Below are 27,999 nucleotides of genomic sequence, written 5' to 3'. Positions count from 1 at the left end.
GGTTGTATACAATAGAAATACTTTTAATTTGATGTTTTATCACAGGCATCAACGTTAACAAGAATTTTTAAAAAAGAAGCAGATTTGTATTCTCTCTCAGTTTCATCGCTCACTCACGCGCATCCCCATACACACCTAATGGACACAAAGAAAAAAAAAATGACAAGAGATTCTGCTGGATTAAAATCAGTTATCAACCCTAGTAGACATCCTACTCCTCTGCGTACAATAGTGCGCGCACACACGCTTCAACTGAGGTTCTCTTGATGTCTGTAGTCACCTCTACCTGGACAATGCAGAGATCCTGAGAAAGAGAAAAGGAAAGAGGGTTTATTGCGAGAAAGTAGTGAACAGATGGGAGTCCAAAGTAAATGTCCAGTGGTCAAAGAAGAACGCGTGTGTACTAAATTTAATTCCTCCCATTCTATATTTGATTATTTTAGAAGACGTTCTTATCCCAAGCGATTTAACTTGCTCGAGGGCACGTCAACAGATTGTCCCCCTAGTCGGCTCAGGGATTCGAACCAGGTACCTTTAGGTTACTGGCCCAACGCTCTTAACCACAGGCTAACTGCAGCCCTAGATCACCCTGAAGTGTGTGACAGATTGGAAATTCCACCTCTGACTGAGATGCGAACTCACAACCATCAGCACCGTAACACAATGTACTCAAAAAGCGCCAAGGCATCGTGCATGTGAACTTGTTTACCATCCATGCTTTTCAAATCATTGAAGGGGAGCTAGGAACAGCACACTTCAGGGATAATTTAAATTGGGCCAAGGACACGAGAGACTGTACTCACTGTAACTTCTCCTGCAGCAGCTCCAGCCTCTGTCGGTCGACGTAGCGCGAGAAGAGAGAGAGCAGGTTGGGAGGGGTGAAGAGAGGAGGGGACAGGGACGAGGAGGGCACGTTGAGCAGCTCCCTGGTCACAGAGAACACCAACTCTGTCCTGCGAGAGCGAAGGAAAGCAAGAGGCGAAAGGACACAGACAAGGTGGAGAGTTAGACTGCAACCACAATACACAAACAGTGTTTTCAACATCAAACAAAATATGTATAGTTTTGTCGTTGCTGTGTGTTTCCAGAACCTGCCACTAGGTGGAGACATCGACCATGCATCACTAGCCATTACTGGTACCTTATTTCATTAGCTTCTGATGGAAACATTACTAGCTAATATTGATGAATGTAAACATCTAACCGCCATTCTAAATGTTGCCAATCACAAAACACACCTTTTTCTGACTAGTAAGAGGCAGGCTGTGCTCACCATCGATTGTCATCCATGAGTTGACAGGTGGGGTTGGAGCTCTGCATTCGCTCTCCTTCACTCAGGATCAGGTAAAGCAGTGTCACACCAAACTGGGAGGATGGGAGAGAAAATGAAAGAGATGGTAGAAAAGGAGAGATGGGGACAGGAAAAGTGAGCCCACTGACTTCATAACATCAATGCCATCATGGCCTTATCTATCGCCATTGAACCTGAACCAATATCACTGCTGGACAGAGGAAGGTAAGGTGCACTATTTTGCATAATTCTAACAGCAGGCCAGTGCAGGTACCTTATTTTGTAACACTCTGGACAGTTGACCCTCGCTGCCTTGCAGCTCCTGCAGCAAATCTGTGAGGGAGGCGCTAGATAGGGATGAGATCACTACGGCAATTGGCTCCACCAACCAGCACAGCACCTGGGGGAGAGCAATTATAGACCACTTATGAGCATTAAATTGTATGCATGTGTGTGCGTGCGTCTCTGTGTGTGTGGGCTTGAGTATCTCATAGAGAACATAGTTTTTTTTCAATAAAGACCTGACGCTAACCAACTTTGTGTGTATGTGTGCCTCTCTACCTGGTCCTGTTTGTCTTTCTTGGCCAGGGCTGGTAGGTTCCGGGCAATCCCCATGACAACGGTGGCGGCCTGCAGCGGAGGCAGGAAAGGGATGAGCCTGGAGATGAGGCGCTTTCCCTTACGCACCGACATGATCAACAGACACTGCTCGTCACTCACTCTGCAGGATGTGGGGACAGATGGAGGAGAGGCGACTGAGTCTGCAGTGAATATTAGTGACGGGGGGAAGCAAAGCTTTTCAGGGACAATTAGGGTTTCCGCCAAATAGCTCCGGGGGGGGGGGGGGGGGGGGGTTGACTACTTGAAAGTTAAACATTGAACATTAGTGACAGCCGGTTGCCTGAGGGAGTGGTGAAGCAGGAGGGTATGGGGAGGTCATGTTCACCCCTTCCTCTCCTCCCTCCCCCTAATTCCAAATCGTTCCCTTGCCCCTTCACCCTAGGCACTCATGTTGATCTGAAAGGGTGGGATCGGTATAAGCAATAGTCATTTCCACCATATTTCTTCCACCTATCACAACCCTTCAGATCTACACAAGTGTCTAGGAAGGGGGAGCCCGGAGTCCATTTGGAATTCAGGGACCCACGTTCCCCTCCTCTCCCTCCCTCACCCAGGCGCCGACATTAACGACGGCCCGTTGACAGTAAAAAATAAATAAATGTGTGTCGGCCCAGTGGATCTCATCAACTCCTCGGCGTATTTCTGCGTTCCAGTTCAACATTTACATGCTCTGTCGCAGTCTACTGTCGAAAACCACACGCAAAATGATTGGCCGTTCATTCAAGGACCACCACACCCCCGCAAGTCACAACTGCTTGAGCAGAATATGAGTTGATGCCGTCACACAGAACACACGGGCTGTCCAGAGCAAAAAGAAGCGCTCGTCAATCCACTCGCTGCGCTTGATTTATTTTAAGAAAAGTGATTTACAAAAAGTAAACCTTCAATAGTGAACCTACTTGCTGGCTACTGTTGATAGACTTGAAAAAAGAAAGCTACAAAAACACACCTAGCATTCATCTTGACCGGCCTACTGGAGCCAGATATTTATTTTATGGGACTCGTTCTTTTAAAGGGGAAGCGGCCTATTTTGAAAATGTACAAAAAAAATATTCTCTCAAAATGACATACTTTAGAAACAACAATTATTGCAACTAATACAATGTAATGACTAAAATTGCCTAAATTATATTACACAGCTTTTTCAAACCATAATAACAATATGTAGCTGTATATAGAGAGAAAGCATGCCAACCTATAGGCCTTGCAGGATCTTAATGCATTTGAACTACCCCAAGTCAGGGGCCAACAGATTTTTGGCCGACTGGGCCAGTGACCAAAAAAAGGTTACCGTTGGACCTTGCTCCCCTTGAGGGAGCTGTAGAGTGTGGGTCTTGTCCTCTCCCTCCTCCCCCTATCCCCCTCACTTACCCCATCCTCTCCATCCCTCACCTGTCTTCCCACTCCTTCCCCTTGAGGGAGCTGTAGAGTATGGGTCTTGTCCTCTCCCTCCTCCCCCTCACTTACCCCATCCTCTCCTCTCCATCCCTCCATCTCACCTTGTCGTCCCACTCCTTCCCCTTAAGGGAACTGTAGAGTGTGGGTCTTGTCCTCTCCCTCCTCACCCTATCCCTCACTTACCCCATCCTCTCCATCCCTCCACCTCACCTGTCTTCCCACTCCTTCTCCTTGAGGGAGCTGTAGAGTGTGGGTCTTGTCCTCTCCCTCCTCACCCTATCCCTCACTTACCCCATCCTCTCCATCCCTCCACCTCACCTGTCTTCCCACTCCTTCTCCTTGAGGGAGCTGTAGAGTTACCACATCCTCTCCTCTCCATCCCTCTACCTCACCTGTCTTCCCACTCCTTCTCCTTGAGGGAGCTGTAGAGTGTGGGTCTTGTCCTCTCCCTCCTCCCCCTCACTTACCACATCCTCTCCATCCCTCTACCTCACCTGTCTTCCCACTCCTTCTCCTTGAGGGAGCTGTAGAGTGTGGGTCTTGTCCTCTCCCTCCTCCCCCATCCTCTCCTCTCCATCCCTCCATCTCACCTGTCGTCCCACTCCTTCTCCTTGAGGGAGCTGTAGAGCTGCAGTGTGTGGGTTTTGTGCTGCTCCAGCAGGGCCTCCCTCTGCTCCTCCGGCGTCTGCATGAAGCGCTTCTCAAAGTCCTGCACCTCCAGCAGCAAACTGTACATCTGATGGAGAAAGAGAGAGGGGGAGGGAGATCATGTTCGGGTCCCCAGTGTGCCAAGCTCTCACGGGTGTTTTATCGGGATGCGTGGTAATAGTGCAGAGTTTCATAGATAATGAGTAGATAGTAGTAAATGGTTACAAATGTGAAAAAATAGAATAAATGAATAAAGATTGAACAATATATATGCTCCCAATAATTGAATAGGCAACACCAACGTTTAGGCACATAGTTACTGCTAGCTAGCTACGCAAGAAGGCACCAACACAAGATGGTTACAAAGAGATAATGGACTGTATACAGATATAATACATGTTAAGAGTGAGAGCACTGCAGAGTTCAAAACAGGAAGGAAGGAAGTTTAAAAAAAAAATCAAGGTAATACAAATGAATGCAACCACAGAGCTGCAGAGACAACAAAGTAATCCTCCCCCTTCGTTCTCTTTACCTTCTCCACAGTGTAGAGGATCTGCCGTCTCTTATTCCACACCTGTTTCTCTCTCTTCTCCTGCGTGGGATAGAGGGAGCGGTTAGAGGAGTAGAATACTGTACTACCGCAGTGTTTCCCAAACGGGGGGAAGGCGGGCAGTCCCCGGGGGTTTGTCAAACTTTAGTTTCGGTGTGCATTGCTCGGTCTCCCTGGCCTCTGTCCGCCTGTTTATCCTCTGCTCACGCCCAAGTGCACGTGACCCTCTGCTCCCCACTAGTGGCTCACCATTTCAGCTAACAGCTAGCTTTGAGTAGAAACTAACTATGGATTCATGGCTGAAACGCACCGTTTCAAGCAGCAGTAGCAGCACTAGCGCCAGCTCAAGTGAACCCGTGGAAAAAAGAAAGAAATATCAAAGTAACAAAGTCAATTTCATGAACAGTATGTCCTCTTCGGTTTCACCTCCTGGAAAGTCGAGAGAAACTAAAGAAAGTGACTAGCGTCAACCAAAGCATTGGAGGCTTCATATGCTATGTCGCTACTTGTGGCCAAGTCAAAAAAAGCCATTCACTATAGCTGAGGAGTTAATTTTGCCTGCTGCTGTTATCCTCACTGAAACTATGACTGATAAGACAGCAGCTGATGCACTGAAGACTGTACCATCGTCAAATAGCACGGTGTGCTGTACAATCGACGACATGGGTGTTGATATTATTGATCCAAGTGGTGGGAAAGTTCCATTTCAGTTCATTTGAGCTGCAGTTGGACGAATGGACGGATGCCAGTTTTTAAACACAGTTGATTGCATTTATGCGATACTGAGACACATTCGGTCCAGTGAGAATCTTAACGGGGAGAGCGACAGGTGAAGATGTGTTTCACGTTATTGACAGCTTTTTCCTCAGAACACAATCTGGATGGGAAATCCTGTGTTCGCGTGTGCACGGATGGTGCGGCATCGATGACTGGGAGAATGAAAGGATCAATTGCCCACATAAAGTAAACCCGGACGTTGAATGGAATCACTATCATTCAGATGGAGGCATTGGTCAGCAAGAAAATGAGTCCCGAGTTCCATTATGTTAGTTTTTTTAAAGGCAGTGAAAGTGATTCACTCTATCCAGTCCAGGCCTCCGAATCACCAACTTGTTTTGAAAGGCTCTGTGATGAGTGGGACTGAGTTCCAGCAGCTACTGCTTCACACCGACATCCGTTGGTTACCCAGAGAGAAAACGCCTCCGCTTTTTTTGAGCTGCGGGCCGAAGTGATTTTCTGTCTGAGCACTCGCACTCCCACTGTACTACCATACCCTGTACCACTGTACTACAATACCTACTAAAATAAAAACCGTTATTATGGGTAAGTTTGATGGGGTAAACTTTGGGTCATGATAGGGGCTGCACCAAATGTTATTTTGAGGGGGGTATTAGACCCCTCCCCCCACTAAATGTATAGGGTCCTAGACTACAGATTAACACACACACACTATAAGGTTTAATATTGTTCCACAGTTCTTTTTTAGTCTCTACAAGAAACGCTCTGAGAGATGTGTGTTATTGCAGTCAAAATAGGGTGTCTGTGAGAAAGCGCCTCAAGGCCAAAAGAGATTCATAGACACAGAACTCTGCAGGGGAGTGAAAGAGATGAGACTAGTCAGACATACCACTATAAAGCAACTTGGGGAGTGGAAAATTACTGCTGAGCCCTTAGAAAACACTGGAACTAGTGTCTCTCCTGCAAGTTTGTAAAACTGAATATGCATGGGCTTGGTCTCATGAGTAGAAGGTATTGACCTAGGCAGTTACATCACTAGGGTTTGACTGCAAGCATATTAAAAGCAACTTGGACTTTTCCTATTTTGCAGAACTCAGGAGACACATCAGCTGGGTGTTTGATCTTTGACTTCTGTCGAGAGCTGTATTTTGATTAAAATTGTTATGATTTATAAGTGCACATTTAGATAATTTTTTAAGTAAATAACGGAGCCCAGAAAAAAGGAACCAACAAGTTCCTGAAAATGATTAATGTTGTCCTGTCTCCATATCAATGCAGGAAGGATACACCAAACAACTGACAGTAACATCTGGAGGAGCGAGACAAAAGCAATATAATAATAACAGAGCGTGATAAGGAACGGGGAACATACGTCAGATACAAAAACAGTAGGAGGTAGAATGGCAGGACTCATGAGACACAGGAGTCTGGAGAGATTGTGGTGTGTGTAGTACGTACCTCGTCATCAGTGCGACTAGTCACCACCGTGTCGATCATCTTCCTGGGGTTGTTGACGCTGGACACAGTTAGCTTACCCAACGAGCCTGCAAACTGCACTGTGGGGGGGGGGGGGGGGGGGGGGTAGATCTCGGTAAAAATAGTATTGGTTCTCATTTTAATACTTGCTTGAGCTTGCCTGGTGCAAAGGAACCCATGCTATAGTCCCAAAAGTGCAAACCTGGCCTATTTAGGAACCAGCGCAGTAGTCCCCAAAGTGCAAACCCTGCCCATTTGGTACACCAGGTAGTGTGCCAAACATTATTTGAACTCAGGTCTGGATTTCATAATTGATCATGTATCATCCTAGTTTTACAATAATCATTCATGCGTTACCTGGTCTGTAGGTGTGTTCCAGCTTGGCCACCTGGGGGGTGATGAGTTTGGTGGTGTGCTCCTTCCTCACGCCGTCTCTGTCTCGCTCCTGCCTCTTCTCCAACTTCTCAAAGTAATTCTGCCAGGCAACACAACATTGGCATCCATTTATTTACATATTTCTGCATCTAATTCACCATAAACAGGGACAACTACTGAAAATAAAAGTTTCCTAATCATATAAAATGTATCAGGAAAATTAAATTAAAAAGGTGGAGCTCTGACAACAAAGGTCAAAGGACAGCAAGATCTATCGGTCCCTAGAAGCAGGTGAACAGGGATTAGATTGAGGTAGACCGCCAAGTGGAACTAATAAAGGATCTGAAGGACAGGCCTGGAACAGCTGTTTCCCTGGTGGACATTATGATCTTGTTTATGACATGCTCCCTCCTTATCCCATTCTGGATTGGTCTGTCTAGCCTGGTAACGATCAGATAGAAACAACGTAAGGACTCGTGTAAGCTCAATAAATTACATTTCTATTTCATCTCATTCTAGGTTGGTCTGTAGGACAGAAGGTGATGGATAGTTCAGATATAAACATTGTGTAAATCCGACATGCATCTTTGCAAGAGGTTGCGTCAGGTTTATAACTGACATTTCTATCTGCTTGTTCAGAACGTCACACCCTCCAGCACATAACCCTGCACTGACCTGGGTCATGTTTATTAGGGAACACCGTAGCAAAACATTTTGCAGCGGAAAATGACGAGCGTTAATTGGACCAAATCCAGGTAGCCATTCCCCATTTCAATCCATTTTCTTGCGCAGTTAAATAGCGCTTGGCACACCGCCTGGTGTGGGCAGTGTTTGCACTTTGGAGACTATTGCATTGGTTCCTTTGCACCTAGTGAATACAATCCGGGGTAATGTTCATTAGGGTACGCAGAAGAATTTTTTTTTTTTTAAGATTTTGCACCAGAAAAAAAAAAACTGGCGTTTCTTTTAGGACCAACTACTCACTCCCTATTTCAGTCCATTTTGTTCCGTTTGGTACCTAATGAACAGGGCCATGGCTTTTTCCATTGACTTGGCTGTACTGACCTGGTAGTAGTAGTCATCCAGGTAGGGATCAGTGCTCTGCAGCTGCATCATCTGGATCTTGGCCACCCACTCCTTCTCCCTCTGGCTCATCAAGTTACTGTAGGGGTCCCTGCTCCTCCAGTCCCCAACACGCCCGCCACGCTCACTGGGGAGAAAGACGATAGGGGAGGCAAAGTGAGAAAGAGGCTCCAAAGCTGCTTCAGATGCAGGTTAGCTGAATGTAAAGCATTAGCAATTCAAGGAAATTCGTGAGGCAGTTTATGGCAACAGCACTGTGGATAGATATGGAGGAGACATGCGGATGCTGGGACAACTCAAATTATTTATACACACACACTTCAATCTACATACCCTCCTCTACTCTGCATCCTCTGGGTGAGCATGCGGCGGTGCTGGGGGTGCAGGTGCGTGGTGTTGTGCCGGATGATGGGACAAGGGACGTGGTTGTGGTTGGGAGGGGGGGGCCCGCCGGGGTGGGGACCCATCCTGTGGGGAGGGGGCTGGCCGAAGAAGGGTCTGAAGCCTCCGCCACCAGGCAGCAACGGGGGACCCTGACAGCCCCTGGGGAAGCCAGCAACCTGAGAGGGGGAGGAGGAAAGAAAATATATATATATATTTTAGAGGAAAGGAAGGGAGGCTAGCATTGAATGTGGGTCGTGGAAATTTAAGGACTCGAACTCAATGTAAATGAATCCATTTTTATTATGGTCACGTCCAGGGAAGTTCAATCCAAGCTTGATGAACATTCTGAAAAGGAGGGGTTCCCTTTCAGTCCTTATATACTTCTCCACAAACAAGTTATATAAGAATGATTTACATTACTCATTATTAACGTTGGTTCCTGCATGTGACTGACTAGGCTCCTCTCAAAGTTAGGACCTTGAAACTGAGAAGGATCCCAGAGCAACGTTCTGGGAGTACTGCCAATTGGTCTGAGGTGGTGGTCACAGTCACCTGCACGAACCAAGAGAGTGAGAGGTGTGTAGAATTCAAGGATGTCTTCAGACAAAATGTTCCCTCGTGTGTTTATGCAAACACCCATTCCACATAATAGTATGTATAGACATTCATAGGTATGTTGCACATGTGAATCATTTTTGTTCATAGGGAGTGAGGATATTCCCTACGCACCTATCAGAAGCAAAAGGTCTGAAACAGGGAGGGACTAAATTCTTAGATTTGTATTGTTTATTGTTTATTGATTTTTTTTAACAAGACTTAAATAAGCAGAAATATTACATGGGAAAAAATAACAGCAAAAACCACATCAAAAGTTAACAGCAATACAAAATAAATACATTCTGAAACATTAAGACAAAACAGAAGTGTTACAGAAGCATAAAACCACCAAAATTACATTTTACAGCAGTCTGATCTAATCTGATAGAACATATTTGGGACACATTTCAGATGAAACACAGGTGAGAGCCAACCGGATCTCTCTCACCACCACCCCACATGCACACAAAGCATAGAACACTACCCAGAGTTCCCTTCATTAGCCAATACGTTGCAACACTTTTTGGTACGGTGTGCACTTACGAATGAATACACCCCAGGTGGCCAAATTTGTGAGTGAGACGGCTCAAGGCGAGTGCATTCAGGTGTACGGATGAGAACACAGGTGAGCGGTGTCCAGTGACGATTTGTATCGTGTAATCTTGGTGGGACAAACTCAAAAAAATGTTTTTAGATGCATACCAGCATATCCACTACACAACACATTCAATGGACTATAACGTTGACAGACGGTGTCCAAAACTGATAGAACCTACGTAAGGTGTTTGACAGCTTTATAACTGTTAGACCTGGCTATCAGTGGAGCCTTGTCTTGCAGCGAAACAGTTGGTTCAGTCTCATTTACTTCCTTTAAAATAGAACATAGCTGATATGGCTGAATTGCTTAAAACAAATGTGGTTTCTAATGACAATTGAGATGTACAAACTGTGGCATAAGGGGACGACGAGCGAAGAGGCAATCCGTAATTTCGAGTAATACAAATGAGCGAGCTAGGACGGACATAGTCGATTATAACCATTTGTTCAGAAACTTATAGCAACAGAATTCAGAACATGGACATTTCTTACAATATTCTCCCTGTACACCAAGTCAGAACCACAGGATAAAGGAGTCATAGAAGCAGACAATGAAAGCATTTACAATATTCAATGACATTTATCTGAAACAGGCTCAGGGCTACATGTGCCCCAGCAAGTCAGAACAGTAGGCTAAATTATGAGGGGGAAAAGGGACCAAATTATTAGGGTGAGGCACATGGGCTACTAACATACACTTAGTATTACTTTCTTAACTACAGTACACATATCTCCCTGGCATATTATATCATTTATGCAGCAGCATACAATACATTTTTGGACTCACCTTGTTGTTCTGTGCTCACTTGAACTGGAAGGTGGCGCGGCGGTCCTTGGTGGGCAAATTTTGTCACCAAAGTCGAGCATTCTCTGGATTCATGGTGCTTTCGAGACAACTGAGAACTCGGAAAAAAACAAGGTTGAATCATGACGTTAGTGATCTTCAGGTCGGAGCTCTAGAAAGAGGCCGAGTTCCCGACTTGGAATTCTGAGTTGGATGACCGCTCAAAATGTATTTTCCCAGTCGGAGGTCGTTTTCTCCCCAGAGTTCCCAGTTGTCGTTAACTCACGGAAGTCAGATTGTTCCCAGTTCCGAGTTTCCAGTTGTTTTGAAAGCGGCAGAAGTCATGTAGAATTGACAGCATGGCCAATGTTGAATGTTTATCCTTTGAAGGTTGGAAAAGAGACCCTTAAACCCAGACTTTGACCACACATCCACTCCACTGAATAGCAGACTAATGATTGCTTTGCAATGCTTGCAGTTAGCCACTGATTCCTCACAAGCCACTCATTGTTGAATTTGGATTTCCAACTTGTTGTGTAATGTTTATGTCCGATGGCCGTTGAGCACCGATACATTTTATCTACAATTTCTCTTCATATGACAAGGATTGAAAAGGATTTGACAGTAGATTGTCGACTTGATTCATGATGACTGCTAGCTTGCTAGCTAAGATTTTGAAAGTATGTTGCTGACATGATCAGTCCAATCAAAGCTACTGTATGTAGATAAAATTACGTTATATCTGTGGCCAATGACCTTGAACCTTCTTGGATGGGCACTTCTAATGTAACTCTATGGCAGCACCCAAGCGCCTTGAATTTTCGAGCTCTCCCCATAGATTTTGTAGTAGTGTCCCCATGAGTGACAGAACACTGAGCCAATCACAGAGCAACTAGAGAACATTACCAACCCCTATGCAAACCCGTATTTTCCGCTGGCTGCCCCACCACAGCAAGCACCAAGTTATGCTGAAACACCTGCATTTTAGTGTTGCCTTACTCAAGAAAGCAAAAAAAGAGACCATGTTTGTACGCAGCTTTATTAACTCAATTACTTTTTATAAAAATATATTTTCTTACATTGTTTGTAAACTGATATGTGACATTGTTTGTAAACTGATATGTGACACATATTAATGCCAAAATAACATGCTAAACTCTGCCCCACCTGACCTGAATGACAGGTTGCCACTGGTTGAGTCTCACCTGAGAGTTGAGCATCTGGGCACGTTGGATCTGGGACAGAACGGGGCCCACGCCGGCCGGGAACGGAGGACGACACAGAGGAGAGTTCTAACAGAGAGAGAGAACCCAACTCAGAACCAACACTGACCTGGAAACTGCATCTGCAGTGAGCTAACCAAGCTAGCTGCTATGCAATAATTAATATTTTGTGTGTATATATATCCACCCTCACGGAAGTAACTGACCATGAGAAGTCAACACTCATTCAACAATTGGTCAAAAACACCACAACAGACCAACAAAATAAAAAACACTTTACATTCCACAACTTCACATGTCCCACCTAATAAAGTAAGGGAAGGCCGGAGAGGTAGGACTCACAGCGATGTTTAAGAGGGTGTTGGGAGAGATGCGCTCAGGGAAGGAAGGGGGGTAGCGGTGTTGGACCGGGGCTCGCACATGAATGGCGGTGGGGTGGTGGATCTGCAACACACACAGGAGAGAGAGCGAGAGGGTTTCAATAAAACTCATTAGCCTATAACTGTACACAGAGAGAGGGTTAACAACCAGCTTTGCAACAGATAGGAAGAGAGTAGAGGCAGAAACAGGAGGATAACACCAAGCAGTTACTAATAGTCTAATAGAGTGGTTTCAAAATCCAGGCCTGTGGGCTAACGTAGTGACTCGGGGGCCAGATGTGGCCCATGAACTGGAAGTTTGAACAGTAGTTACTATGAACCGTAGTTACTTCTGCAGAATAATGCCATGTTATACAAAACTACACTGACAAGGGCATACACAGTTTACAAGAAATAGCCAAAATTACACAAATAACTATTTAAAATATAAGTGGGAGGGCAGAATTCTCCCACTGACCTGCTGATGATGATGATGATTCATAGCATGACTCATCGGCTGCTTGGGCGGAGTCCCGATAGGCACAGCCCTCACTGGTGGGCTACCAATCACGGGAGAGGACGAGCGAGGCGGGGGGGCCCTTTCCGACAAGTCCCGCCCATCCTCGCTCATCATTGGCGGAGGCCGATTGGGCAGCCCCACTTCCTTGATGATAGACATAAGTGGACTGTCCTGGAAAGAAGAAACGGAGTTTAACTTTTGGATCAATAAAGTCTACAATCAATAATTCAAACAATTGGTTTAAACAAGATCTGTTAAGTCATTCAGAGGGCAAATGCGCCAGCTACAGTGGGGCAAAAAAGTATTTAGTCAGCCACCAATTGTGCAAGTTCTCCCACTTAAAAAGATGAGAGAGGTCTGTAATTTTCATCATAGGTACACTTCAACTATGACAGACAAAATTAGAAAAAAAATCCTGAAAATCACATAGTAGGATTTTTTATGAATTTATTTGCAAATTATGGTGGAAAATAAGTATTTGGTCACCTACAAACAAGCAAGATTTCTGGCTCTCACAGACCTGCAACTTCTTCTTTAAGAGGTTCCTCTGTCCTCCTCTAGTTACCTGTATTAATGGCACCTGTTTGAACTTGTTATCAGTATAAAATACACCTGTCCACAACCTCAAATAGTCACACTCCAAACTCCACTATGGCTTAGACCAAAGAGCTGTCAAAGGACACCAGAAACAAAATTGTAGACCTGCACCAGGCTGCGAAGACTGAATCTGCAATAGGTAAGCAGCTTGGTTTGAAGAAATCAACTGTGGGAGCAATTATTAGGAAATGGAAGACATACAAGACCACTGATAATCTCCATCGATCCCAAGATCTCACCCCGTGGGGTCAAAATGATCACAAGAATGGTGAGCAAAAATCCCAGAACCACACAGGGGGACCTAGTGAATGACCTGCTGGGACCAAAGTAACAAAGCCTACCATCAGTAACACACTATGCCGCCAGGGACTCAAATCCTGCAGTGCCAGACGTGTACCCCTGCTTAAGCCAGTACATGTCCAGGCCCGTCTGAAGTTTGCTGGAGAGCATTTGGATGATCCAGAAGAAGATTGGGAGAATGTCATATGGTCAGATGAAACCAAAATATAACTTTTTGGTAAACTCAACTCGCCGTGTTTGGAGGACAAAGAATGCTGAGTTGCATCCAAAGAACACCATACCTACTGTGAAGCATGGGGGTGGAAACATCATGCTTTGGGTCTGTTTTTCTGCAACGGGACCAGGACGACTGATCCGTGTAAAGGAAAGAATGAGTGGGGCCATGTTTCGTGAGATGTTGAGTGAAAACCTCCTTCCATCAGCAAGGGCATTTAAGATGAAACGTGGCTGGGTCTTTCAGCATGACAATGATTCCAAACACACCGCCCGGGCAACGAAGGAGTGGCTTCATAAGAAGCATTTCAAGGTCCTGGAGTTGCCTAGCCAGTCTCCAGATCTCAACCCCATAGAAAATCTTTGGAGGCAGTTGAAAGTCTGTGTTGCTCAGCAACAGCCCCAAATCATCACTGCTCTAGAGGAGATCTGCATGGAGGAATGGGCCAAAATACTAGCAACAGTGTGTGAAAAATAAAAAAGGTTTCCACCATAATTTGAAAATAAAATCATAAAAAATCCTACAATGTGATTTTCTGGATTTTTCCCCCTCATTTTGTCTGTCATAGTTGAAGTGTACCTACGATGAAAATTACAGGCCCCTCATCTTTTTAAGTGGGAGAACTTGCACAATTGGTGGCTGACTAAATACTTTTTTGCCCCACTGTATGTTGTTTTTCATGTAAAGTACTGGGCCACATTCAGCAAGGCACAACATTACAACTTAACCGAAAAGCAGTGTTCTTATTTGACAAATTCAGGAAGTACATCCCCCGTTACAGCCCGTTTCAAAGCAGGCAGGTGTCTTACCTCCATTTGAGTGATTAGTCCAGGGGTGATGCTCACAGGCCCGAATCCCAAGTTGTTCTCCCAGATATTGTGAGAGTTCATCTGAAAGAAAGAGGCAGAGGAAGAGAAAGAGTGTCAGAAGGCACCGCTCCCCTAGTGATGCATAATAATCGTCCCTCATTGAACGAGCTGATAGGTTTTGGAGAAGGAAACTATAACGTTGTTCTGCAGCATTTAGAGCTACAGAATACTAGATCAGTGGTTCTCAAACCTCTCCTTGGCGACCCCCAGACATTTCAAAATTATGTTGTAGCTCTGAACCAGCTCACGTTATTCACCTAGTCAAGAGTTTGCTATTTAGTTGACAAGTTGAGTCAGGTGTGCCTAACTCTGGCATAGATCAAATACATGGAACGCCTGGGGGTACCCAGGAGAGGTTTGAACCACTGCACAAGATACAATGATCTGCAGCATTACTACAGTATAACATACTAGACTGTCTCACCTGTTGCATGGGGGCCGCCCCTCGTCGTAGAAGGTGCTGATGCTGCTGGTAGCTAAGCAGGGAGAGGTGCGGTGGGCCGGGGGGTAGCCCAGACGGGGTCAGCTGGTGGTGGGGAGGGAGCTGGGAGGGGTGGTGATGCTGCTGGGGAATGGAAGGGGGAGGAGGGAGACCAGTGGACCGGTCATCAGGCCCGGCTGGACCACCCACACTGGCGATGGCCGGGTCCACCCCGAGAATCAACATGGCTAGGGACTCGGCTAGGTCGCCTCCCCCCCTCTCCTCTAGGCCCGGAGGGGGAATCGAAGAGAGGGAGTGATGTGGTGGTGGGAGGGAAGACGGATGGGGGACGCGACTGGCGGGAGGAGGAAGGTGAACAGTGGAGGCGTTTCCTCCTCCCATTCCCCCCATCCCTAGTGTCCCTAGCCCTAAACCTCCGAGTCCATCGTTCTTTTGTTCTTCGAGCTCGGCTAGCCGCTTGTGCTCCTCCTGCCAGTCATCGTCTGTAGGAGGTAATACATCATTCCATTATCACAGGTGTCATCCATCCAAGTAATAAAGACTGACTGACAAATGGGGGATATGAACTGTGAATGTTAACATTAGCGATGAGGTAAAGGCCGATACTTATAATTAACCTACGGTGCCAATTAGCCAATTCCTTTGTCACTGGCTAAATTGGCACGACAGAGATTTTACCATGACCACAGCATTGAAGCTAGCTAAAGCAGAAACAGACTTGAATACCCTGCGTGTATTGTATGCAGAAAAGGCTTGGATATATGTTGAATATAGTGTATGCAGTGCAGATTTGCATAGTGTAAATTATGCTTTTGTGGAATGTACTACGTGCTGTAGCCTATTGCCTGTTCCTGAGTAGTTTATGAAGAAAATGTTTAACAATGCATCCGTTTGATGCTTTCCATTCAAGTCATGTATAGCTGTACTTTATATGGCTTAAAATAAGTTCATATGGGCAAATTATGTATGTATGTATAGTAAAACATAGCATATTTTGATCAGTTATGAAAATACAACCGTTCATGCAGGAAAACAATTCTGGTCAAAGGCTGGCATTTGGACGTTTCAATTTTTCAAAAGACACAATTATAGAAATGGAGTCATCGTGATTTTAGAGATAATGTAACAGCTGATGTTTAAGGGGACTACAACAGTCAATTTGTTACTGGGCTCTCACCATCAGGTTTTTCACATTATTCAAATTTAATAAAGTCACATTCACAATTCGACTGTCCACCATGTATTAATTGACATTAAAGGAGATACACATTGGGTCTAACAATAAATCTAGGACAAAAACTTTCAGGACCTGATATATATTTTTTAAAGCCCACTAGACGACTAATTTGTCGTCATTCTAAACGTCATGAATAATGGAAAGGAAAATACTGTTGGGTGTTGCGCAATAGCCTACATAATTGTGCAATGGACTAGGTGTCCAATCCGATGCACAGAATCGTATGAAAACACCCAGCAGCCGTTTAGTGCCAATCGCGCACACATGGGCGTGGACGAAAGAGTCGCCGACAAAGGAGCTTGCTTCTGCTGGCGAGAACACAAAAACGTTGCGGAGGTGCTTCAGTAGATGGTAACGGCTTCTGTGCCTTTGTCATTCAGGACAAGAAGAGTTTGTGGTTGGCTCAGTCTTTCATGCTCTTAGTATGCCACCAAACGACATGCTATAGCTAAGCTAACCATGTGTCTCAAAACAGAAGAGCTGACCCCATTTAGTCTAATTTTGGTCGATAGGCTGTTGGTCAACCAAGATTTTTTGTAGTCGAGCAGTCTAAAATATACAGTACCAGTCAAAAGTTTGGACACCTACTCATTCAAGGGGTTTTCCCCCTTTACTATTTTCTACATTGTAGGATAGTAAAGACATCAAAACTAGGAAATAACACATATGTAATCATGTTGTAACCAACAAACAAAAAAACTGTTAAACAAAACATGTTTATATTTGAGTTTCTTCAAAGTAGCCACTCTTTGCCTTGATGAAAGCTTTGCATACTCCTGGCATTCTCTCAACAAGCTTCACCTGGAACGCTTTTCCAACAGTCTTGAAGGAGTTCTCACATATGCTGAGCACTTGTTGGCTGCTTTCCCTTCACTCTGCGGTCCAACTCATCCCAAACCATCTCAATTGGGTTGAGGTCAGGTGATTATGGAGGCCAGGTCATCTGATGCAGCACTCCATCACTCTCCTCCTTGGCCAAATAGCCCTTACACAGCCTGGAAGTGTGTTGGGTCATTGTCCTGTTGAAAAACAAATTATAGTCCCACTAATCGCAGACCTGAAGGGATGGCGTATCGCTGCAGAATGCTGTGGAAGCCATCCTGGTAAAGTGAGACTTTGAATTATAAATAAATCACTGAGTGTCACCAGCAAAGCACACCCACACCTCCTTTCACGGTGGGAAGCACTCATGCAGGGTTCATCCATTCACCTAATCTGCGTCTCAAAGACACAGCGGTTGGAACCAAAAATTTTGACATCAGACCAAAGGACAGATTTCCACCAGTCTAATGTCCATTGTTCGTGTTTCTTGGCCCAAGGTGTCTTTAGTAGTGGTTTCTTTGCAGCAATTCGGCCATGAAGGCCTGTTTCACGCAGTCTCCTATGAACAGTTGATGTTGAGATGTGCCTGTTACTTCAACTCTGAAGCATTTATTTGGCCTGCAATTTCTACGGCTGTTAAATCTAATGACCTTATCCTCTGCAGCAGAGTTAACTCTGGGTCTTCCTTTCCTGTGGTGGTCCTTTCTTGTGGTGGTCCCAACCCCACCTTGTCACAACACAACTGATTGGCTCAAACGCATTGAGGAAAGAAAATCCACACCTGTTAATTTAAATTCATTCCAGGTAACTACCTCATGCAGCTGGTTGAGAGAATGCCTAGTGTGCAAAGCTGTCATCAAGGCAAAAGGTGGCTACTTTGAAGAATCTCAAAAATATTTTGATTTGTTGAACACTTTTTTGGTTACTACATAATTCCATAAATCAAAATCAAATGTATTTGTCAAATATACGTGTTTAGCAGATGTTATTGCAGGTGTAGCAAAATGCTTGTTTCTAGCTCCAACAGTGCAGTAATATCTACATTTCACAACACACACAAATCTAAAGTAAAGGAATTAAGAGGATAGAAATAGTTGGGTGAGCAATGTTAAATATAGTAGAATAGGTTATAGACCAGGGGTGCCCAGACCCTCTTCCTAATGAGGTCTACTTTTTATGGTGGATTAAACTGAAATTGCAACCAATCACGGGCGGTTGTGATACAGCCAGCCTAACTAAGAAATACATTTGACGATAGAATTCTCTCCACCCTCCTTGTAGGCAAGTCTATTGTCTAGCTACCTGCTAATAGGCATAATGGCATTGTACAACGTGACTGTGTTTGAATGAGTATTTTCCAGTAAGCAACCATTTGTTGACCTTCATTAAACAACTGTGTTCCAATATTTCTGTAATTCAGTGATTTATTCCCATAGTAATTTGTTATGGATCCATAACTAATTAAATATAGGCATTTTGAAAGAGTATTTTTTACCATTATTTTATTAACGAAAGCATTAAGATGTCATTCTTAGTTACATTGTTTTAGTTTGAACATGCAGACTGGCACTAACAGAATAGAACAGCAGGAACGTTAAAATTCCCTGTCTTAGGTCAGTTAGGATCACCAATTTATTTTAAGAATGTGAAATGTCAGAATAATAGAGAGAATTATTTATTTCCGCTTTTATTTCTTTCATCACATTCCCAGTGGGTGAGAAGTTTACATACACTCAACTAGTATTTAGTAGCATTGCCTTTAAATTGTTTAATTTGGGTCAAACGTTTCGGGTAGCCTTCCACAAGCTTCCCATAATAAGTTGGGTGAATTGTGGGCCATTCCTCCTGACAGAGCTGGTGTAACTGAGTCAGGTTTGTAGGCCTCCTTGCTCACACACGCCTTTTTCAGTTCTGCCTACACATTTTCTATAGGATTGAGCTCAGGGATTTGTGACGGCAACTTCAATAATTCGACTTTGATGTCCTTAAGCCATTTTGCCACAACTTTGGAAGTACCTTAATTGCTGGACTATTAAGCGCACCTGAATATAAACCGCACCCACTGAATTATTAAAAAATATGTATTTTGTACATAAATAAGCCGCACATGTCTATAAGCCGCAGGTGCCTACCGGGTACATTGAAACAAATTAAATGTACACAGCCTTTAAACGAAACACGGCTTGTAACAAAAATAAATAGGCTTTAACGAAACACTGCTTGTAACAAAAATTAAACAGTAGCCTACCAAGAAAGTCATTGGTCACTATCTTCCTCCTCCTGTGCACTGAAACCACTGAAGTCATCTCCTTCGGTGTCGGAGTTGAATAGCCTCAGAATTGCTTCATCCGATGTTGGATCGTTTTCATTGTCGCTCTCGTCACTTTCATCCGGAGGCAAATACCCCGCTGAGCTCATGCTGCCCCTTCAACACGCAGCAGTCCAGCCTTTCGAAACCTGTTGATGATAGTGGATTTTTTGACAATGTTCCACGCTTTCAGGACCCACTGGCAGACTTGACCATAAGATGCTCTTCGCCTGCGGCCCGTTTTAGTGAAGGATTTCTCCCCACTTGTCATCCAAGCCTCCCACTGAACAAGGAGCGCCACCTTAAATGCACGATTTACACTGATGTCGAGTGGCTGCAAATACTTTGGGCCATCTGCTTTTCTTCCCTCTGAAAGCTTTTGTTGTCTTTTTGCACTGAGTCAGTTCCTCACGTTGCTGTTTCCAACGTCTTATCATCGACTCATTAAGGCCAAGCTCCCGTGCAGCAGCTCTATTTCCTTTTCCAACAGCCAGATCGATGGCCTTCAACTTGAAAGCTGCATCATATGCATTTCTCCGTGTCTTTGCCATGATGAGGGTGACAAAATGACTACCGTAATCAGAATGGATGGGAAGTTTGAGCGTGCTATATTTACGTCACATTATGTGACGGTGCTCAGTTTTTTGGCAGCATGAATCTTGTGAAAGCGGGAAAAATCCATAAATTAGCCGCGTCATTGTATAAACCGCGAGGTTCAAAGCGTGGGAATAAAGTAGCGGCTTATAGTCCGGAAATTACGGTATGCTTGGGGTCATTGTCCATTTGGAAGACCCATTTGCGACCAAGCTTTAACTTCCTGAATGATGTCTTAAGATGTTGCTTCAATATATCCACAGAGATCATATGTTTCCTGTAGTTCTTGACCAGGTTTGCACACACTGCAACAGGGATTTTGGCCCACTCCTCCATACAGACCTTCTCCAGGTCCTTCAGGTTTCGGGGCTGTCGCTGGGCAATACGGACTTTCAGCTCCCTCCAAAGATTTTCTATTGGGTTCAGGTCTGGAGACTGGCTAGGCCACTCCAGGACCTTGAGATGCTTCTTACAGAGCCACTCCTTAGTTGCCCTGGCTGTGTTTCGGGTCGTTGTCATGCTGGAAGACCCAGCCACGACCCATCTTCAATGCTCTTACTGAGAGAAGGAGGTTGTTGGCCAAGATCTCGCGATACATGGCCCCATCCACCCTCCCCTCAATACGGTGCAGTCGTCCTGTCCCCTTTGCAGAAAAGCATCCCCAAAGAATGATGTTTCCACCTCCATGCTTCACGGTTGGAATGATGTTCTTGGGGTTGTACTCATCCTTCTTCTTCCTCCAAACACGGCGAGTGGAGTTTAGACCAAAAAGCTCTATTTTCGTCTCATCAGACCACATGACCTTCTCCCATTCCTCCTCTGGATCATCCAGATGGTCATTGGCAAACTTCAGACGGGCCTGGACATGCAGGGGGACCTTGCGTGCGCTGCAGGATTTTAATCCATGACGGCGTAGTGTGTTACTAATGGTTTTCTTTGAGACTGTGGTCCCAGCTCTCTTCAGGTCATTGACCAGGTCCTGCCGTGTAGTTCTGAGCTGATCCCTCACCTTCCTCATGATCATTGAGGCCCACGAGGTGAGATCTTGCATGGAGCCCCAGACCGAGGATGATTGACCATCATCTTGAACTTCTTCCATTTTCTAATAATTGTGCCAACAGCCGTTGCCTTCTCACCAAGCTGCTTGCCTATTGTGATTTTCTGGATTTTTGTTTTAGATTCCGTCTCTCACAGTTGAAATGTACCTATGATAAAAATTACAGACCTCTATATGCTTTGTAAGTAGGAAAACCTGCAAAATCGGCAGTGTATCAAATACTTGTTCTCCCCACTGTATACAGGGAAGCAGCCTCTAATGTGCTAGTGATGGCTATTTAACAGACCACAACACGCTGTGGAGAGCCCTACGGTTGTGTGCAGTGCAGTTGCCGTACCAGGCGGTGATACAGCCTGACAGAATGCTCTCAATTGTGCATCTGTAAAGGTTTGAGGTTTTCAGGTGAAAAGGCGCTGTTGCACCTTCTTCACCACACTGGGTTGGTGGACCATTTCAGTTTGTCAGTGATGTGTTCACAGAGCAACTTGAAGCTTTCCACCTTCTCCACTGCAGTCCCGTAAATGTGGCTCGGGGGGTGCTCCATCTGCTGTTTCCTGAAGTTCTTTGTTTTATTGACGTTTGGTGAGAGGTTATTTTCCTGGCACCACATTCCCAGGGCCCTCACCTCCTCCCTGTAGGCTGTCTCGTCATTGTTCGTAATCAGGCCTACTACGGCTGTGTCATCTGCAAACTTGATGATTGAGTTGGAGGCGTGCATGGCCACGCAGTGATGGGTTAACAGGGAGTACAGGAGGGGGCTGTGCACGCACCCTTGTGGGGCCCCGGTGTTGAGGATAAGCGAAGTGGAGGTGTTTCCTACCTTCACCACCTGGGGGGGGCAACCCATCAGGAAGTCCAGGACCCAGTTGCACAGGGTGGAGACAGACCCAGGGCCTCAAGCTTAACGATGAGCTTGGAGGGTACTATGGCATTGAATGCTGAGCTTTCGTCAATGAACAGCATTCTTACATTGGTATTCCTCTTGTCCAGATGGGATAGGGCAGTGTGATTGCGTCGTCTGTGGATCTATTAGGGCGGTAAGCAACTTGATGTGGATCTAGGGTGGAAGGTAAGGTGGATGTGATATGATCCTTGACTAGCCTCTCAAAGCACTTCATGATGACAGGAGTGAGTGCTACGGGACGGTAATCATTTAGTTCAGTTACTTTTGCTTTCTTGGGTACAGGAACAATGGTGGCCAACTTGAAGCAGACTGGGATAAGGAGATTGAATATGTCCGTAAACACTCCAGCCAGCTGGTCTGCGCATGCGCTGAGGACGTGGCTAGGGATGTCGTCTGGGCCGGAAGCCTTGCGAGGGTTAACACGCTTAAATGTGGTACTCACGTCTGCCACGGAGAAGGAGCCCACAGTCCATGGTAGCGGGCCACGTCAGTGGCAATGTGTTATCGTCAAAGCAGGTGAAGAAAGGAAGACGGTGTCCACAACGTGGCTGGTTTTCCCTTTGTAGTTGGTGAAAATCTGTCGACCCTGCCACATACATCTCGTGTCTGAGCCATTGAATTGTGACTCAACTTTGTCTCTACACTCACATGTCGCTTGTTTGATTGCCTACGGCGGGAATAACTATGCGGTTTTATTCGGCCATATTCCCAGTCACCTTGCCATGTATAAATGTGATGGTTCGCATGAATGCTGCCATCTATCCATGGTTTCTGATTAGGGTAGGTTTTAATAGTCACAGTGGGTACAACATCTCCTATACACTTTCTGATGAACTCAGTCACGTGGCCATGTATTCGTCAATGTTATTCTCGGAGGCTACACTGAACATGTTCCCAGTCCACGTGATCAAAACCATTTTGAAGCGTGGATTCCGATTGGTCAGACCAGCGTTGAATAGTCAATAGCAGTCAGCATTTGATTGTGAGGTATTCTTGGCCGGGAGAACAAAAGGACTTGAGTTCCTGTATGTTGTTATCACAATCACACCATGAGTAGTTAATCATGAAACATATAAACCCGTCCTCCTTCCCGGAGCAATATTTATTCCTGTCTGCACGATGAACTGACAACCCAACTGGCTGTAGGACTCAGACAGTATATCCTGAGAGAGCCATGTTTCCGTGAAACAGAGGATGTTACCATCCTTGATGTCTCTCTGGAAGGAAATCCTCACCCTGAGCTCGTTAACTTCATGATCCAGAGACTGAACATTAGTGAGTAATATACTTGGAAGCGGTGGTCGGTGTGCACGCATCCTGAGCCGGACTAGAAGTCCACTCCGAGTACCTCTCCTCCACAGGCAGTGTTTTGGGTCAGCCTCTGGAATCATTTCAATTGCCCGTTGGGGTGTGAACAAAGGATCCGATTAGAGAAATTCCTGGTCGTAATGCTGGTGAGTTACAGCATGAATGAGTAGGTGTTATGAGGATTCTGTGTTATGCACTATAGCCTGTTACCATATATGTGATTGAATATTATCTGCTGTTGGCTTGTGTGGATGTATGTGTTATGCAACATGGCTGACTTGAAACATTGTTAACAGTTTCAGGGCCATGGGCCTTTCTCATGATGGAAAAATACAGAGTAGCATGAAGACAGGAACTGTGCAATGAGTTGGGGGGAGGCACATTCAGAGCGTGGGGTTGCGAGAACAAGCAGTCTTTTGTTAGATAACAGGAGCCAGGTGCAAGATAACGGTATCGAGCATGAGCGCATAGATATTCTTCACAGCAAGTTACATCTATCAACTGGAGCGCCCGGGGGCTGGTACCAGAGCACGTACAACAACAATCAATAATAGGCTGGGTGAGTCTAAACCACGCCCAGTCTCTACTGTGATAGACATTGTCCCAACCAGTCTGTTGGCCTATCACAGTATAAGAATACTGTTTATATACATCTTGTCAGTTCTCTGTTTGCCCTGTGAGGTGGGACAGAGAGCCCGTATATACGAAAATTGCATTTACCACTTATTGCTTAGCTAATAAAAAAATACATAGTATACAATCGGTGACTCATTGTCATATTTATCCTGATACCAGATTCGAATTGACGCAATTCTAACAATGTCCAAACTTTTGACTGGTACTGTATATATTTTTTTATGGCACGAGACACCTGTCTGATTCACACCTGTCTCAGTGGACAAATGTATTTTGGAAGCCGTGGGGATGGCACACCAGTACCACCATTTGTAGATTTTCCATGAATTCCCATAATTCTAATCTACAATGTTTGTTTGGTTACGGTAATATATGTTAATCCATTCAATACATTATTATTACAATCTTTTACCATTCTCATTGTAGGAGTGGTCACATTGTTTTGCAGACTGCACAATCTAGGCTACACTTGTGAGGAACAAGTTGGTTTGTTTCATTCCATTTAGGAGTTGTTAATGTATACATTGTCATTTGTTTGTAGCGCTCCTGTCAATGTTCAGTAAGGACACGCACCTGATTATTCATAGAAGTAGGCCAAGGCTCCCTAGCCTGTGCATAAATGTAGGCCTATAAATGTGCCCATTTGGAGATCTGATAACATTTCTGATTGTCTTAACTCACCACCACTGTTGAACTTCAAAGCAAATTTTCTCTTCACTTCAAACAGCAAGTAAACAGTCTGTTTTTACATCCATTGAAAATGACAATAGTTCCCCAGCTCTCACCTTTTGATAGCTACTCAGCATGAAAGGGGGAATAAAATGTCATGCTCTGATCTGGTGGAATTCATAAAATAGGCCTACCTGATTACTTCTTATCCCCTGCACAAAACAGCCTACAGTTATGTCTGTCTGGAGCAGGAAAGTGAGGGTACAGAATATTTTATGCATTGTTGCATGTTTGCTCATGCCAGCTTCAAGAGACCCAAGTTATTAATAGTTGATACAATGTTTCAAGTTCGTGGCATACAGGCCATACCTAACCATTGGGATTTATAGAATATTCTCTACCTGCTGGATGCAATGTTTTGATTTGTTGGCTCTTGTAGGATATTTTTACATAGTTTGCAACGGCTATAGAATTTACTTTTAGAATTTTGATTTACCACATAATGACTGAGATATGAAGACTATTATAAATTAAACTGTTCCACGACAATGTGCATATAAAAATCATAACTGCCACGCAGATCGGTAGAAATGGTAAGATAAATTGGCACTCCAAATGGAATTGGCTGCCGATGCCTGGGGTAGCCTATTAGGAGCGTAACAGCAGAATCCGCGAAGGCCAGACGCAGCGGGAGAGAGAGAGAGAGAGAGTCGGGAACAGGTTCGCTTCCTTTGCGTTTCTAAATGATTTAATCAGTGTGCTCAAAACATCAGACAAGCTCAGTAGCCTACAAATAGTTGATTTCATCGATTGGTCGAAAGAACAGAAATTTGTTTTAGTTGAGACAGTCCTACAAAACAGAAAACGTTACAGTGCGTGAACTTTCTATTCTTTATGGGACCGTTTCTCAAAAGGAGCTTCAGCCTAGGCGAAACAGCTTTCGAGAACTCATGGGGATGGGGGGTCTCAGATGCTCCATGTGAACCACAATCCTGACGCTTTGCTTTAACGTAATCCTTGCTTACCCTTTAAGAAACCGTTGGAACTTAACTTCAGTACCAGCGAGAAATAATCTTTCAAATGCAAAAGCTACACTTACTGTAAGCGGTTTAGCAAAGTTGCATCCGGCTATAAAACAGCCTCCCGCCGAGGTACCAAACATCCTCTCACCTTGTGCTTGCATTTCCATTTTTCCGGTCAGAAGCAGGTGTTACTCAAAACACAGCTGGGTGTAACTTTGCTAAACTGCATACAGAAAGTGCATCTTTTGTATTTTACATTTTTTCCCCCCCATGTTCATTTGAAAGTTACGCTTCAAATGTTTCCAAAACTGTAAAGTGTGTGAGTTGTATTTGCGATTATACAGAGGGCATTTCCCTCACAAGGCTAAAGGGGACATCCAACGGCCCAAGTGAATTATTTTAGATTTGTTTATTCAGTTTAGTTTGTTAGTTTTCAGGCCCGGTTTGCTAGTATTTATTTAATTTTAGTTGTATAAAATATTAATATTTTGTTATATTATTCAGTTTAATGTGTTTTGTCAGTCAGTTGGTGAAAGACAGGCAAGTGACTCACCGATGGCCCCATCTCCGAAGGTGTCGTCATTAAACTGGTCAATCTCATCTTCTTCTTCTACCAGCCCCTCCTCCTTCTCCAGGGTACAATCTTCATCAAGGGACTGGAGGGAGAGAGAACAGAGAGAGTAAGGAGGGAGGGATGAGAGAGAGTAAGGATGAGAGATGAGAGAGAGTAAGGATGAGAGAGAGTAAGGATGAGAGAGAGTAAGGATGAGAGAGAGTAAGGAGGGAGGGATGAGAGAGAGTAAGGAGGGAGGGATGAGAGAGAGTAAGGAGGGAGGGATGAGAGAGAGTAAGGAGGGAGGGATGAGAGAGAGTAAGGAGGGAGGGATGAGAGAGAGTAAGGAGGGAGGGATGAGAGAGAGTAAGGAGGGAGGGATGAGAGAGAGTAAGGAGGGAGGGATGAGAGAGAGTAAGGAGGGAGGGATGAGAGACAGTAAGGAGGGATGGATGAGAGACAGTGAGGGAGGGATGAGAGACAGTGAGGGAGGGATGAGAGACAGTAAGGAGGGAGGGATGAGAGGGATAGGAGAAAGAAGGTATGAGAGAGATATGGAAGGATGACAGAAAGGAGCTATGGGACAAAGAGAAGCAACAGGAAATATATTGATTGTTGTTGAAGGGAGGGGAGGTGATGAGGTCAAGAAATTTTAAGATTTAAGAACTCAGTCTAGAATGTTGTTTTTCCTCATGCAAAATGTTGTTTTTCAACAAATGTCAAAAATCATTTTTTAGATAATTATAGTCGAGGCAGGTTTCTTAGCAAGCTCCTCAAGCAAAAAGTATTGACTTCATCCGCAGATGAGGCTCTGGGTACAATAGGAACGAAATGACAGATTTCCCTCAATTTGATAGCGAATGATTAGAACCCTATATATATATTATATTGTGAGTATTTCGTGAACCCACGTGGATGGGGGAGGTCAATGCTGCCAGCTAGTTACCTCTGCAACTAGATTGATTGGTGCTGCTAGTTTTGAAGTAACTAGCCCAAAGATATAACGTCACTGTTAAGACATTAACGTCTATGAAAATGTTAACGTTAGTTTAGAAGATAAATCGGAGAAGAACAGTCCAGCATTTCACAGGCAGAGTGATCCAAATCACCTTGGCTTTATCAATCGACTCACTTGTCAACAATACACTGCATTTCCATTTCAAAGCATAGCAAGTATACTTCTGAATCTTATAATGTACTGTCAAACATGAGCCACCTAGCTAGCGACTTAGCTAGCCATCTTATCACCTATCAAGACAATGTTTCCCAGACAAAATAGCGAACCAGAAAAGCAAGCTAACGTTAGCAGTGGAAGGCTGCGCAAACTAGCTAGTTAGGTTACATCACACGGGATCCACGTCGATAGTACCGAACTTGGAACATTTCCTAATAAAAATCCAGCATTCTTTAGTACTTTTCTTTTAAGGTCAAATGTTGAGCCCGACAGCCATGTCCATACTCCGTTCACTGGACACCCAGGCCGGTGACAGTGGGGGACAAGGTGCCGGGGACAATTACCCAGGGAAAGCTTGGTAGGCCGCACGGAGGAATTTTGTCAACGGAGTCGATAAGTAAAGGCAAAATCCTCCAGAAAATGGCCACATTTCAACTCGTCTTGAGGGAACGCTAGCTAAAATGTGTAGAGAAATTGCCAGAGGTAATCTAAACACTGCTCACCTGAAAACGGAACATGTATCTTCAATCCGTGAAAGGTACAATTCACCCAAGTGTCTCTGGTGGAAGGCGGCGCGCAAATTACACAGCATTGGGGTTCGCGTGATCGCGGCCAAGTCTATGTGCACGAGTACGCACACGGGGAGAGA

The 27,999-nt window shown here is 44.7% G+C and overlaps 1 protein-coding gene across 2 annotated transcripts; it reads right to left on the bottom strand.

Moving 5' to 3' along the window:
• Positions 1 to 2: 2 nt before the first annotated feature.
• LOC109894184 (protein PAT1 homolog 1-like) lies at positions 3 to 27,995 on the bottom strand. 2 transcript variants are annotated; one of them, XR_004210551.1, is made up of 19 exons: positions 27,854 to 27,995; positions 26,177 to 26,279; positions 15,049 to 15,548; positions 14,565 to 14,645; positions 12,603 to 12,815; positions 12,108 to 12,209; positions 11,748 to 11,834; positions 8,514 to 8,740; positions 8,163 to 8,307; positions 7,080 to 7,197; positions 6,705 to 6,802; positions 4,491 to 4,550; positions 3,901 to 4,046; positions 1,853 to 2,012; positions 1,566 to 1,691; positions 1,274 to 1,365; positions 804 to 953; positions 228 to 304; positions 3 to 135 (listed from the first exon to the last, which is right to left on the bottom strand). XR_004210551.1 is itself a non-coding variant. In XM_020487459.2 (18 exons), exons 1-18 carry the CDS (start codon positions 27,866 to 27,868, stop codon positions 283 to 285), a joined length of 2,445 nt encoding a protein of 814 aa, XP_020343048.1. In that variant the 5' UTR covers positions 27,869 to 27,995; the 3' UTR covers positions 3 to 282. The 2 variants fall into 2 exon arrangements, 1 of the variants encoding a protein (XP_020343048.1); XM_020487459.2 differs by having other exon boundaries at positions 3 to 304.
• Between the last annotated feature and the right edge of the window lie 4 nt (positions 27,996 to 27,999).

Source organism: Oncorhynchus kisutch, linkage group LG7, assembly GCF_002021735.2.
Source record: "Oncorhynchus kisutch isolate 150728-3 linkage group LG7, Okis_V2, whole genome shotgun sequence".
In the NCBI taxonomy this organism is placed as follows: Eukaryota; Metazoa; Chordata; class Actinopteri; order Salmoniformes; family Salmonidae; genus Oncorhynchus; species Oncorhynchus kisutch.
The sequence above is the reverse complement of the archived record's forward strand: the minus strand, read 5'-3'. Positions and strand labels throughout refer to the sequence as shown.